Source organism: Bufo bufo, chromosome 1 (genome assembly GCF_905171765.1).
Source record: "Bufo bufo chromosome 1, aBufBuf1.1, whole genome shotgun sequence".
Classification (NCBI taxonomy): Eukaryota; Metazoa; Chordata; class Amphibia; order Anura; family Bufonidae; genus Bufo; species Bufo bufo.
Genome location: NC_053389.1, coordinates 593760272 through 593774462, shown reverse-complemented (window position 1 = coordinate 593774462; position 14191 = coordinate 593760272). Strand labels below are relative to the sequence as shown.

Sequence of the window (14191 nt, the reverse complement as noted above, 5' to 3'; positions counted from 1 at the left end):
CATATCTATCTATCTCCTATCTATCTCCTATCCATCTATCTATCTATCTATCTATCTATCTATCTATCTATCTATCTATCTATCTATCTATCTATCTCATATCTATCTATCTCATATCTATCGGTCTGTCTTTTGTTAGAATGGAACAGTCCAGTGTGTGAGAGAGCGCTGCCCAGAACTGACCTGTATAAAGAAGTACACCCCACCTGGACAATGCTGTGCAGTCTGCCAGCAAGGTGAGAACAAAGCCATGTAGTAATCTCATAGACCGTTTTTTACTGAGATAAGCATTAGGGCTGACATGTGACTGTGTTAATTTCAGGATGTGAATATGAGGGTGTATCTTACAGAAATGGAGACTACTTTCTTTCTCAGAGCAATTCTTGTGTGAACTGTTCCTGTTTGGTGAGTGACCTTCTAAAGCTACATGACATCAGTGGTCACACTTTGTGATCTCCAGCATCCAATGCAGTCACAGTTACATGACTGTCTATTAGCACATTGGATTTTCAGCACTGAATGGGTTATTCCTTTAAATGTGAAAGTCTAGGCATGAAGCCCTTTGGTCATCATGTTGTTAATGGCATGAATCTTCAGGTCACAATGTAGGGTGTGAATGCGTGCACTGCGTAGAGGGAATGGGAGAGGATATGGGGCGTTTGCTTAATGCAGATTATCTAACTAAAATTCTTTGCGATTTTAGACTGCTTTCACACATATGTTTTGCATTTTTAGTGGTGGTTTTTGCACTTGTATTTTTGCAGTGTTTTTTGTGGTAAAAACTCTAGCTCTAATGCTAGGAAGGTCAATTGGAAATACACTACTGGTGTTTTTGTGCATTAGGTGCCATTTTTTGGTCTTTCTGGCTTCTTTAAAAAAAAGGCAGCAGGCTGTAGCTCTTAGGTGGCTTTTTTAGGTGTTTTCACACCATAAAAAAGTTAGTGATAAGGCACGCTGAGGGACATTTACCATGCCCTTTACAACAATATTGTGGCCAAAATAAGTGTTGAGCTAATCAAAGTGGACTTTAATCCGAATTTCAGGCAAAATTTAATTAGCTGCGAAGCCGAATTTCCTCGTGCTTCATGGTAACAAATCAATTTTTCCTAAAATGGTGTCTGAAAATAAATAGAAAATGATACTCACCTCATCCACTTGCTCGCAGAGAGGCTACCCGCTCCCATCTTGATTGAAGAAAACCCACACAAGGACCTGCGGCGAGCGTGAGGACCTCACCACGTGGTCACACTGGGCATGCAGTGACGTAATCAGTGAGGGGTTTAATGATGGGGTGTGGTGCCGTTCCCCATCATTGCATCCATGCTATACAATGGAAAGTGATTTGTGACAAAGTAATTTAAAACGAATCAAATTTTTTTGTTGAAGTTTGCGAAGCAGCCGAATCGAGTTTTTCACAACTTTGCTCATCTCTAGCCATAATTTGTGACTTTTTAGGCTTCTCACTACTTTTCTCAATTGGTGAGAACATGGGATAGGGTTTAGCAGAAGGGGCTTGGATTTACTATCATATGCCAGAAACTAGAGTAAGTTATAGCTGAAGTCTGCACCAGCCCCTGGCTAGCATAGACTTCAGTTTCTGGCGCATGGCAGGGCAGAGATGTGCATCTACCTGTTAATACATTAGGAACATTTCATGCCAGCGCAGAGAGATCAAGACTGACAACCAGTCTTGATAAATCTTCCCTATTGGGCCTCATTTAATAAAACTATCAGCAAAACAGTCTGTTGCCCATGGCATCCAATCAGAGTTCAGCTTTCATTTCTCAAGAGCAGTTTAAGAAATGAAAGCTGCACTGTTATTGAGTCTTATTGTTTATACACTTTGATTATTGGGGCTTATTGTTTGCAGGGCCAGTTTTAGACAAAATGTGGCCCAGGGCAAAATCTAAAGTGGGGCCCCAAATTTTTTAATAATGTACCAACAACACATTCCTTTGATTCTGGTCCTCCCTCACAGAGTTACACCCCATAAAGGCCCCCACACAGATCTGCACCCTCATGGCCCCAGAATACACCAAATGTCTCCCCTCCCTCACAAATTTACACCCCATAAAGCCCCATACACACAGATCAGCACCTTCATGGCCCCAGAATACACCAAATGTCTCCCCTCCTTCACAAATTTACACCCCATAAAGCCCACACACACATATCTGCACCCTCATGGCCTCCAGGATATGCCACATGCCCCCTTACCTCACAGGAGTAGTTCCCCTCCCTCACAAAAAGCTACAGCAATGGAGTCATACAGCATGTTCCCCAGGACTGCACTGCACACCACTAGACCCTCCCTCACATGCAGTGCTTGAAGTGGGCCGGAACGCGGCGGTACTCAGTACCGCCACTTCCAAAAATTGCCCTGGAGAGTACCAGCACCTCTCCGTGCGCCCAGTACGTGGGTTTCCGGTACCGGAGCGCAGCGGAGAGCTGGCAGTATCTCCTCCCTAATGTCGTTGGCTGGGCAGCTAGTGGAGGGGGGCGGGTCGTTGCAGAGTACGGCTCAGGCTGGCGCAGGCAGGGAGTTGACCTCACGTTAGGTGACGTCAACTCCTTCCCGCGCGCCTGTGAGGAGCGATCAGTGCGGCGACCAGTGACTGGTCCTCCTTGGAGTCAGGAGTCGGACGGTGCAGCAAAGAACATCGACTTTGCTTTGGAATCCAACTTCTGAAGAGTACTGGTGAGTGACAGGCACCCCCCCTCCCCCCACACACATTAGTTCCTCTCTGTACCAGTACCCCCCCCCCCCCTGGCAGGGGGGTACTGGTACAGAGAGGAATTAATGTGTGTGATGAGGGGGGGGGGGGGGGGTCTGATGTGCAGGGGGGTACTGGTACAGAGAGGAACGAATGTGCGGTGGTGGGGGGGGGGGGGACTGGTACATAGAGGAACTAATATATATGTGTCTGATGGGTGGGTCTGATGTGTAGGGGGCCCCTGCACATCAGACCCCCCCATCACACACATTAATTCCTCTCTGTAATTCCTCTCTGGGGGGGGGAGCACCGGCGCCTAATAGAGTACCGGCACCTCTTTTGGCCCACTTAAAGCACTGCTCACATGGCCATATAAAATAATACTTCTGCTGTTTATGAATACATTATACATGGGTAACTACTACTGAGGTTTTTACCCACAATGTACCGTATTTTTCGCCCTATAAGACGCACCGGCCCATAAAACGCACCTAGGATTTTGAGGAGGAAAATAAGAAAAATAAATTTTGAACCAAAAGGTGTGCTTTTGGTGGGTTTTGAACTAATGGTGGTCTGTTGATGACACTATTATGGGGGATCTGTGAATTACGCACTGTTATGGGGATCTGTGGATGGCACTGTTATGGGGGCATCTGTGGATGGCATGACACTGCTATGGGGGGGATCTGTGGATGGCACTGTTAGGGGGGATCTGTGGATGGCACTGTTATGGGAGCATCTGTGGATGGCATGACACTGCTTTGGGGGGGTATCTGTGGATGGCACTGTTAGGGGGGATCTGTGGATGGCACTGTTATGGGTGCATCTGTGGATGGCATAACACTGCTTTGGGGGGTATCTGTGGATGACACATCAATAGCAGCCACAGATCCCCCCATAACAGTGTACCTATGTAGTGTGAATGACCCCCAATACAGGGGGTGGGGGCCGGCATCTAGTTTTGTAATGGCAGTGGGGCCCGGTGCAGTCACTGTACTCTATTGCACCGGGCCCCGCTTACTGTAGCAATCTTTTCGAAGTGTAGGCATTTTTTAACAATATAATTAATCTTCATTCCAGCAGCCTGTACTACTGTACTTACTAATTTCTGTAGCAGGCAGGAGGCCGGGCTGGAGGGCGGGTGGCTGTAGCGTAACTCACTACGTCACACGCCCCCGCCGCCTGCTTCATTCATAAACCAGATGCCAGCCCCCAGCCCCTCCTTCCTCCCCGCTGATACACCCTCCGGCCGCACTGTGCAGCATGCGGTCGGCAGTGTATCAGTGTAAACTGCAGCATTCGCCCCATAAGATGCACTGCCATTTCCCCCCCACTTTTGGGGGAAAAAGCGCGTCTTATAGGGCAAAAAATACGGTATCTTTAGCACTTTAACATTGAGCTCTATATCTCTGTGGTTAAGGCTCTTGCCTTTAATTTAGATGGCTGTGAGTTTGAATCTCAGCAGAAACACTTCAAAAGTAGAGGTTAAATAAAACTTAAATACACAGGTTATGAAGATGAAGGGGTATCCCCAAGCATTGTCAGTATGCTTGGGGATACCCCCTTCATCTTCATAGCCCTGTTTCCATATATGGACACAGCCATATATGGAGTTAGAGCATGGACTCCCAGAAGCACTGACTCTATATACAGATATAAAGCAGGGACTCCCAAGCCAGATATGGAGTCAGAGCACGTAGACTCCTAAACAGCTGGGATGCCAGCACCCGCTGCACTCTATTCCTTCCTCTTCCTCATATGAAATTACCAGCAATAATAATTGCCGCAGAAAAAAAATATACAGTCAGGTCCATAAATATTGAGACATCGACACAATTCTAAAATTTTTGGCTCCATACACTACCACAATGGATTTGAAATGAAACGAACAAGATGTGTAGGAATTACAGCAGTTGGCATATGTGCCTCTCACTTGTTAAGGACCCAAAAGTAATGGGACAGAATAATAATCATAAATCAAACTTTCACTTTTTAATACTTGGTTGCAAATCCTTTGCAGTCAATTACAGCCTGAAGTCTGGAACGCATAGACATCACCAGACGCTGGGTTTCATCCCTGGTGATGCTCTGCCAGGCCTCTACTGCAACTGTCTTCGGTTCCTGCTTGTTTTTGGGGCATTTTTCTTCAGTTTTGTCTTCAGCAAGTGAAATGCATGCTCAATCGGATTCAAGGTCAGGTGATTGACTTGGCCAATGCATAACATTCAACTTCTTTCCCTTAAAAAAACCTCTTTGGTTGCTTTTGCAGTATGCTTTGGGTCATTGTCCATCTGCACTGTGAAGCGCCGTCCAATGAGTTCTGAAGCGTTTGGCTGAATATGAGCAGATAATATTGCCCGAAACACTTCAGAATTCATCCTGCTGCTTGTATCAGCAGTCACATCATCAATAAATACAAGAGAACCAGTTCCATTGGCAGCCATACATGCCCACGCCATGACACTACCACCACCATGCTTCACTGATGAGGTGGTATGCTTAGGATCATGAGCAGTTCCTTTCCTTCTCCATACTCTTCTCTTCCCATCACTCTGGTACAAGTTGATCTTGGTCTCATCTGTCCATAGGATGTTGTTCCAGAACTGTGAAGGCTTTTTTAGATGTCGTTTGGCAAACTCTAATCTGGCCTTCCTGTTTTAGAGGCTCACCAATGGTTTACATCTTGTGGTGAACCCTCTGTATTCACTCTGGTGAAGTCTTCTCTTGATTGTTGACTTTGACACACATACACCTACCTCCTGGACAGTGTTCTTGATCTGGCCAACTGTTGTAAAGGGTGTTTTCTTCTCCAGGGAAATAATTATTCGGTCGTCCACCACAGTTGTTTTCCATGGATTTCCGGGTCTTTTGGTGTTGCTGAGCTCATTGGTGCATTCCTTCTTTTTAAGAATGTTCCAAACAGTTGTTTTGGCCATGCCTAATGTTTTTGCTCTGATGGGTTTGTTTTATTTTTTCAGCCTAATAATGGCTTGCTTCACTGATAGTGACAGCTCTTTGGATCTTATCTTGAGAGTTGACAGCAACAGATTCCAAATGCAAATAGCACACTTGAAATGAATTCTGGACCTTTTATCTGCTCATTGGAATTGGGATAATGAGGGAATAACACACACCTGGCCATGGAACAGCTGAGAAGCCAATTGTCCCATTACTTTTGGTTCCTTAACAAGTGGGAGGCACATATGCAAACTGTTGTAATTCCTACACCGTCCACCTAATTTGGATGTAAATAACCTCTAATTAAAGCTGACAGTCTGCAGTTAAAGCACATCTTGTTTGTTTCATTTCATAGAGCCAAACATGTTACAATTGTGTCGATGTCCCAATATTTATGGACCTGACTGTAGGTACCGGCAATCTCAGCACAATGACAGCCAGGCCCTCTAACCTGCGCCGCTTAGAGGGCACACTGCCCAAGTCCAGGATTTCTCTGATGTTTTATCACTTGGCTGTGACTCACTGGCTTCCACAGATGTTCAGCTGAACAGTAGCACCGAACCATGGGTATCCTTACAGGGCCCCTATGCAGCTGCACTAGTTGCACATCTGGTATGTCAACTCTCTGGGGGGGAAGCTGTTACTATACCACAGCTCTACAACAACCTTGAGCTGCTGTTCTCATCTTGGTGAGTGTGGCTGCAGGAGGAAATGGTTGCTTATGTGTATTATTATCTATAGATCTTCTGTATGGTAGCCAATGGCCATAGCTAAATCATCGTTACATACGAGATTTCTGAAAACAAATAATCCCCCTTAGGGATGCCAAATGTTAACATCAAGCTTACTAGGAAGTGGGGTCATATAGAGCATTCTGTTGTTTTAGGGGCTGTTCTCATCAGGTTTTAACCCTTTGTTGAACCTTCCACTGAGGAGATATGTTTGAATCCACAAAGTATTCAAACATATCCCTCAACATATGCAATTGCTTTAATGAGGCAAATGGAGTCCAAAAGATAAAATTTTGGACTCCATTTGACCCGGTTATCATCTGTGTATGTATTTTAGCAGGACATAATATTGCGGTAGGGTACACTATTGTGTCCATCAAAAGAAGAAAACAGAAGAAAAGCAGGTCAAACAGAGTCCAAAGTTTACTCTTATGGCCTCATGGGTATGTGACTGAATGGATCCACTGAGGCAAGATACATCTAAATACCATTCTTGGGTATTCAAAGTAACATTGGAGGGCTAAAATGTGATGTGCGCAGCCCCTAGAGTTCTAAAACCCTAAAGAAATGTCTTCCTGTACAGTATAAATATCCTTTTTTTCTCCTTACGTTAATATTTTCTGTTTCTTTGCAGAATAATCTTGTGCGATGTTTGCCCGTGCAATGCCCAGTCGTTGCTTGCCGCAATCCAGTACCCACACCAGGCCAGTGTTGCCCCACTTGCCCAGGTAAACTGCTTATTTATTGCAGAAATAACATGGAAGGTATACATTAATAATGATAGATAATATATATATGTATGCCTCTTCATAAATTAGGCGCAGGATCTGGAAGTCTGTGCGGCTGAACTGAAATCTACCCTGGCTGGCATAGATTTTGGTCTTCTTCCACACCACAAAACCAGTGTAGAAGATGATAAATGTGGCAGGGCCACAGATGGCGGAGTAACAGCACTTGTGCAAATACTGTTGAAAAAGTCACATGCACACAGTGTCTATGTACAGTATCCATCTATCTTACAAAATTAGAGTACTGTTCGAAAGACAATTCTTTAAAGGGGTTATCCAACCCCTATAACGCCCCCCAACATGCCCGGGTCCCTCATACTGGTCATACTTACCCAGCTCCATCTCCCCGTCGCGTGGATCAAAACATCCGGCGACAGGGGGGCCAACAGCAGGTCGCGACAGGGATGAACCTCCCTAGCGTGCGGGCATCAGAAGCGACTCGGGTGCCGGGTAGCGGAGTATGACTATTACAGGGAGTATTACTATTAATAGGGAACATTACAGGGACCGGATAACCCTTTTGATGATTTGATTTCCAGTCAAAAGGAGCATTAAATACAAAATATTAAAACACAATGACAGGAAAAAAGCTGACTTATACTGCATATAGCAGAAAATTACACACAATCTTAGGACATGTCCTGATAGGGTAGCATTGCAGCTACATCTACACCAAGTATCTGGCTGTACCCTGAACACTAAACAAAAAAAACAAAAAAACATTTTAAAGGCTATGTACATCTTTGGAGTCAATTTTCTTATGATTGCATTTAACTTATTTTTGGCTAAAATTAATGGCCTTTATTAAAAATATTGAGCTGTTTAGTCACAAAGGGTTAACTGTTTTTCTAGCTGTGTGACTGGTACTTTCACTTTGTGCCAGTCATCTAATAAACCTTATTTCTAAACTACTGAGAGGTCATAAACATATATAAGCCACATTCTTATCAGTAAGATAAGGACTGAGCTATAATGAGTGTTTATAAAGTCAGAGATCACCGATAAGGCTACTTTCACGCTTGTGTTTTTGCCTGATCCGGCAGGGATCAGCAAAAACGCTTCAGTTGCTGATAATACAACCATCTGCATACGTTATGAGGGCCGCAATAGGGGCATGGCCGGGCAATGGCCGTGTACATGAGGCTTTATTCTATATCTTATCAAAAATATCTCTTTCAAATAACAATTTGCAAAGCAGCTGGGCTGTGTACGAGTGTATGCTTGTGATGGCGGTCATATAGTTTTAATGGGTTATGCAATATTAGTGTCACCTGCCTAAACCCCTTGGGATATTACAGCCGTGATTCCTTTGTTTTTAAAATTGGAACAATGGAAGGGTTAAAGTATGAAAGAATGTATATATTAAATAATTATAGAGTATACTTATTGTTGGAGGCTTTTTATTAATTTAGGCTTCAAGCTTTTTATTGATGTGTTTTACTTAAATAGGTTGTCCAGTCCCAAAATCTAAATTATTTTTATGTTGTTAATGCAGAGTTCATTTCTGTAACATCATGTTCTAATTTTAAAACTGTTATGTTTTGGATATAAAATAAAAAAAACAATTTAATTAAAAAATTTTTTTTAAAAAAAATCTTTTTATGTGCTCTTAACACCCCTCACCATGCATAGACATGCCACCAATACCTGTTTTTCAAATCTGGTGCTTTCTTTCTTCCTGTCTGGGCATCAGACTATCCTGGCAGATCTGTTTACTTTTCTAGTTTCCTGTTCTGTTGACGTGACTTTTTTGAATAACTTTGGTAGTTGATTTTTAAAGTGGAAAAGCACTTTAAAACTTGAAATCAAACTTGGTTTCGGTTCTGACTAGTACCTCAGAACCAAAGCTGAGTTCGGTTTCAAGTTTTACGGTGGTTTACCACTTTAAAAATCAACTACCGAAGTTATTCAACGAAGTCACACGCGTGAATAATTAACTTCGGCTCATCGGAGCCCATACATTCTAATACTGTACAGAGACGGATCTCTGTACAGTATTATTCCGAAGTTTTAAATGAATTGACTTCAGATTAAGCATCTGAAGCTCGCTTAGTTTAACTCTAACATTGACATCAACAGTGCTAAACAGTGTGTCACCTACAGCACCCCCCATATACTGTAAGTGACATCCACAGTGCCCCCATTACAGTGACACTCACAGCGCCCCCATTGCCATCCAGTGCCCATAACGCCATCCACAGTGCCCCACTCCCATCCACAGTTCCCCCAGTGAGATCCAGAGCATAGTGAACAGCCTCTGTGGCAGATCACTATGCTATAACTCATAAACAGCGCTTACATCACGCTATGTATGAGTCACTGCAGGCTTCATTCAGAAGCCTGTACACTCAGAAGACAGCTGGTGGTCCAGCGCTTGCGCAGTAGTATGCAGGCGTCAGGACCAAAAAAGGCCTGCAGGAGCAGTCACATGACCGTGAAGAGGATCCTGGGAACGCTGCTGCTGCTGGAGACGAGTTTAGATTTGGCCCTCATTTTTTTAGGACAGGCCGGAAAACCCCTTTAATGGTCATTGAAAGGATTTGGGCCTTTCTGGACCTCTACGACCACCTTGGTTTGATGTCACTGACGTCAGGAGAGATGTTTTTAAGTTGGCAATAACAGACACGCACACAGGCAATCACTGAGAAACACTCTGATTTTATTATGCTATTGCTTGGCCTCATATAGGCAGCAGAAAAGTTTGCACAACAACAGCGTTAAACCAATCAAATGATAAACATTGACGCCCATACAGATACAATTGGAACATCCCTTTTATGGGTATGTAATACGTCACATATAAGAACGTACGTTGTTGTGCCGAATGACCCTGAGTGAATTAGAACATTTGTTCTAATTCTGGGAGATTCACAGAATCTGTCCTGAGACAGATAAGTGAACCTAACTCACAGGGGGGGAGGATGTGAAGTGCGTAGGTGAGATATTATAACAACTCTGTACATCATAGAGAAGACAACATGGAGTCACATTTGCCTTTGGAAGTAAAATTACCAAAAAGGTGCAGTACTATATTTAACTGAACTATTCTGAAGAGCCTTCCGCACTGATGTTTTAACTTCTAATAATAAAGAAAGCCCATCTTAATAAAACGTAAAATTACAAATATTTGTAATGTTCATGCTATAAAATGGATAGACAAGCTTTAGGACTTCTAATACAGTATTCTACAAGTCAAGGATTATCAGGCGCTAAAGTGGCAAAAAGTGACCACTAATAAATTAGATAAAAAGAAGGGATCAATAGACCATGGTGTCTGTCCCTCTCACCACAGGTTGACACAATGACAGACATCGAAGAAGTCTATGGCCCATGAAGACCTTCCTCAAGATGGCAGTGACATCACCTACATCTTGTTCCCTTTATTCCTCCTAGAGTGTGTCTTTCATGGACATCCCTTGCTACCTGGCCAGAACGTTACTACCACGGATGGTTGCCAGCACTGCATTTGTCAGGTCAGTATTCAGAGTTCTTTATTGAAGTCCTAGCAAGCCTTTATTATCTAGTTATTCCCATTACTTTAAAAACCATTTATATCCATTATGATTATTACTTGTCATCTTTTTGCTGCCAAAATATCTAACAGCATATGATGTAGACTGGCTACTATGTGCAATATAGAAAAACCTTTTGTTGCTTTCATTTAAGCATTTCTCCTTGTTATCTCTGGTTGCTCCCTCTCTTCCCTTGATCCTTAGGATGGTGAAGTGAGGTGTACTGATGCCGTACATTGTCCACAAACCTGTACTCATGGAGTGAAACGGGTATCTTGTTGTCCAGATTGCTCAGCCTGCAATCTTCATGGAGACATTATACCAAATGGTGTCAACTTTAAAGGCAATGGTGATCCATGTGAAAGCTGTATGTGCCAGGTAGTTTTCACCTCTGTTTCTGTATGTATTACAACGCTATGATGTCCAGCTTGTATTCTTCTGAGGTTTTATGTCTTTTTAGTCTTAACACAAAACATTGTGCTGTACACAATCTGTGCTTTCATACGCAGAATGGGAATGTCAATTGTATGCGAGTATCTTGCCCCACGCTGAATTGTTCTCTACAAGAAGAGGTTCCTGGAGAATGTTGTAAAAGGTGTCAAGGTAACTGGCAGTGTTGCATTGTATTTTGGCAATGAATGTAACTTTTTATTACTATGGCTTTTATATCACTATGAAACAACACCTAACAATGCATTTGTAGAGGTATGGGCTGATACAGGATGAAGGGCATGAGATGCCAGTGAGGTACTGTAGAAAGGACTTCTAATAGCTAGCTGGTTTGGTCGCAATGAGCTAATAAAAACTGAGATATTGCCACTACAAACTGTGACTTGACAGGTCTCTATAGGAAATCTTTGAAAACTTTTGATATGTCATAGCAACCTATCAAAGGTTCTGATTGTGGGGGTCTGAGCGCTGAGACCCTCATTGCTAAAATGAGAAGTTAGAAGTGCCCAGTGGAGTAGTGGCTCTCTTTGCTGCTGAAGATGAAAATGATGACGGCCTCACAGGCTCTCTTTTCAGGCCATCTTCATGTCCGTCTTCAACAGCGAAGGAGAATCAGCTTCTAGCTTGTAACTCTCCATTTTAGTGATTGACTGGGGCCTATGGTCACTTTGTAGTAAATCATCAAGCCCTGCACTCCAGAATACTGGCTTCAAAAAGCTGCAAAAGAGAGCTTTTGCAATTTTTGGGGGCTTACTAACTCCAGTTTTGAAAAGTGGGTGTGATTAGCTATGTCAATGAGATGTAGGCCTGATTCACAAAATTAAAAAGTTGCACAAATGTCACAAGCTCACTCTGTGGGGGTGGGTTGCATAAAAACTGGAGTAACATCTTAAGGCTACTTTCACACTAGCGTTGTTTAAATCCGGCGTTCAATTCCGACACCGGAACTGCCTGCCGGATCCGGAAAAACGTGTGAAAACTGATTACATTTGAATCCTGATTAGGATTTTGATCACAATGAAAAAATGCATTGGAAAAAACGGATCCGCCATTTATGGACTTTAACTTTTCACATTTTTCGGGTTTAACATGCAAAAGCCGGTTTGACGGAACACACGGCGTTAATGCAAGTCAATGGGAAAAAGACCGGATCCGGCGTTCAGTCAAGGTGTTCAGGATTTTTGGCCGGAGGTAAAAATACAATATGCTACGGTTTTCTGAAAAGCCTGATCAGTCAAAAAGACTGAACTGAATACATCCTGATGCATCCTGAACGGATTACTCTCCATTCAGAATGCATGGGGATAAAACTGATCAGTTCTTTTCCGGATTTAAGCCCCTAGGACGGAACTCAGCGGCGGAAAAGAAAAACGCTAGTGTGAAAGTACCCTTAGGGCTCTTTCACACCTGCGTTATTGTCTTCCGGCATAGAGTTCCGTCGTCGGGGCTCTATGCCGGAAGAATCCTGATCAGGATTATCCTAATGCATTCTGAATGGAGAGTAATCCGTTCAGGATGCATCAGGATGTCTTCAGTTCCGGTACGGAACGTTTGTTGGCCGGAGAAAATACTGCAGCATGCTGCGCTTTTTGCTCCGGCCAAAAATCCGGAACACTTGCCGCAAGGCCGGATCCGGAATTAATGCCCATTGGAAGGCATTGATCCGGATCCGGCCTTAAGCTAAACGTCGTTTCGGCGCATTGCCGGAGCCGACATTTAGCTTTTTCAGAGTGGTTACCATGGCTGCCGGGACGCTAAAGTCCTGACAGCCATGGTAAGTGTAGCGGGGAGCGGGGGAGCAGTGTACTTACCGTCCGTGCGGCTCCCCGGGCGCTCCAGAGTGACGTCAGGGCGCCCCAAGCGCATGGATCACGTGATCGCATGGATCACGTCATCCATGCGCATGGGGCGCTCTGACGTCATTCTGGAGCGCCCCGGGAGCCGCACGGACTGTAAGTATACCGCTCCCCCGCTCCCCGCTCCTACTATGGCAACCAGGACTTTAATAGCGTCCTGGGTGCCATAGTAACACTGAAAGCATTTGGAAGACGGTTCCGTCTTCAAATGCTTTCAGTACACTTGCGTTTTTCCGGATCCGGAGTGTAATTCCGGCAAGTGGAGTACACGCCGGATCCGGACAACGCAAGTGTGAAAGAGGCCTTAGACATATTCAAAGATGCACCAAATGTATCACACAACTTGCAACATTTGTTACATTTGGTGCAAATAATGGCAATGCAGAGTCAAGCAAAACTAACTTAATTAAATCCCCTTATGATAATTTCCCCCACCTTTGTTTCTACGAATCTGTGCAAATGTGTCTCCTTCTGAATCCTTTTATTTCTTGTGCTAACTGAATCTCCTCCACGTCTTCCATCTACAGGTTGCATTGATGGAACAGTAACACGACAGCATGAAGAAGAATGGAGACCACATGGAGAGCCTTGTCACATTTGCCGTTGTGTGGTACAAAACAAAAATACTTCTGTAATCTTTTGGCCCCGCGTCCTCCCTTTCACATGTATATTTTTGCTTCCTGCCTATTGTTTAGCTTCTGCCCATATTAATTTCATGGTATATTGACTCTCTGCCCTTAGGACGTCCAACCATAACACATCTCTAGAAAGCAGTGTTAATTCATAACTGATTTTCTCTCCCACTGACTGTTCCTATTCTCTCAATTTAGGAGGGTAAAGTTCAATGTAAAAAACGTCAATGTGCCTCCCTGTGTAGAAACCCAGCTCCAGCAAGGCCAGGAACCTGCTGTCCTGTTTGTGATGGTATGTCAATGACCAGATCTGTGTGCACTTCACATTAAGTTTTTTTTCCCTCAAATACCGTGGTGTTGCATGATGGAGAGTATGATGTACATACGTCTAGTAATTTACAGTTTTCACTTCCAATATTTTTATGTAGTTGAAAACATACTTTTGATGTCACACATTGGACCACAACTCATCAGAGTTGTGTTTTTGGACAGATAGAAATAGATTTAAAAAAATATATCTCCTACTGCTTTTAGGCATGTTCCTCTTTTA

At 43.6% G+C, this 14191-nt stretch overlaps 1 protein-coding gene across 1 annotated transcript in view; it reads left to right on the top strand.

Annotated features, from left to right (window-relative positions):
- Positions 1-14191, top strand: part of LOC120985300 (kielin cysteine rich BMP regulator) — a 149601-nt gene that overhangs the window by 72234 nt on the left and 63176 nt on the right. Inside the window, exons 10-17 of the mRNA XM_040413498.1 lie at positions 140-236; positions 323-405; positions 7038-7131; positions 10585-10664; positions 10908-11081; positions 11213-11306; positions 13537-13619; positions 13840-13933. Coding sequence (XP_040269432.1) covers positions 140-236; positions 323-405; positions 7038-7131; positions 10585-10664; positions 10908-11081; positions 11213-11306; positions 13537-13619; positions 13840-13933 — 799 coding nt within the window. The remainder of the gene's footprint in view (positions 1-139; positions 237-322; positions 406-7037; positions 7132-10584; positions 10665-10907; positions 11082-11212; positions 11307-13536; positions 13620-13839; positions 13934-14191) is intronic.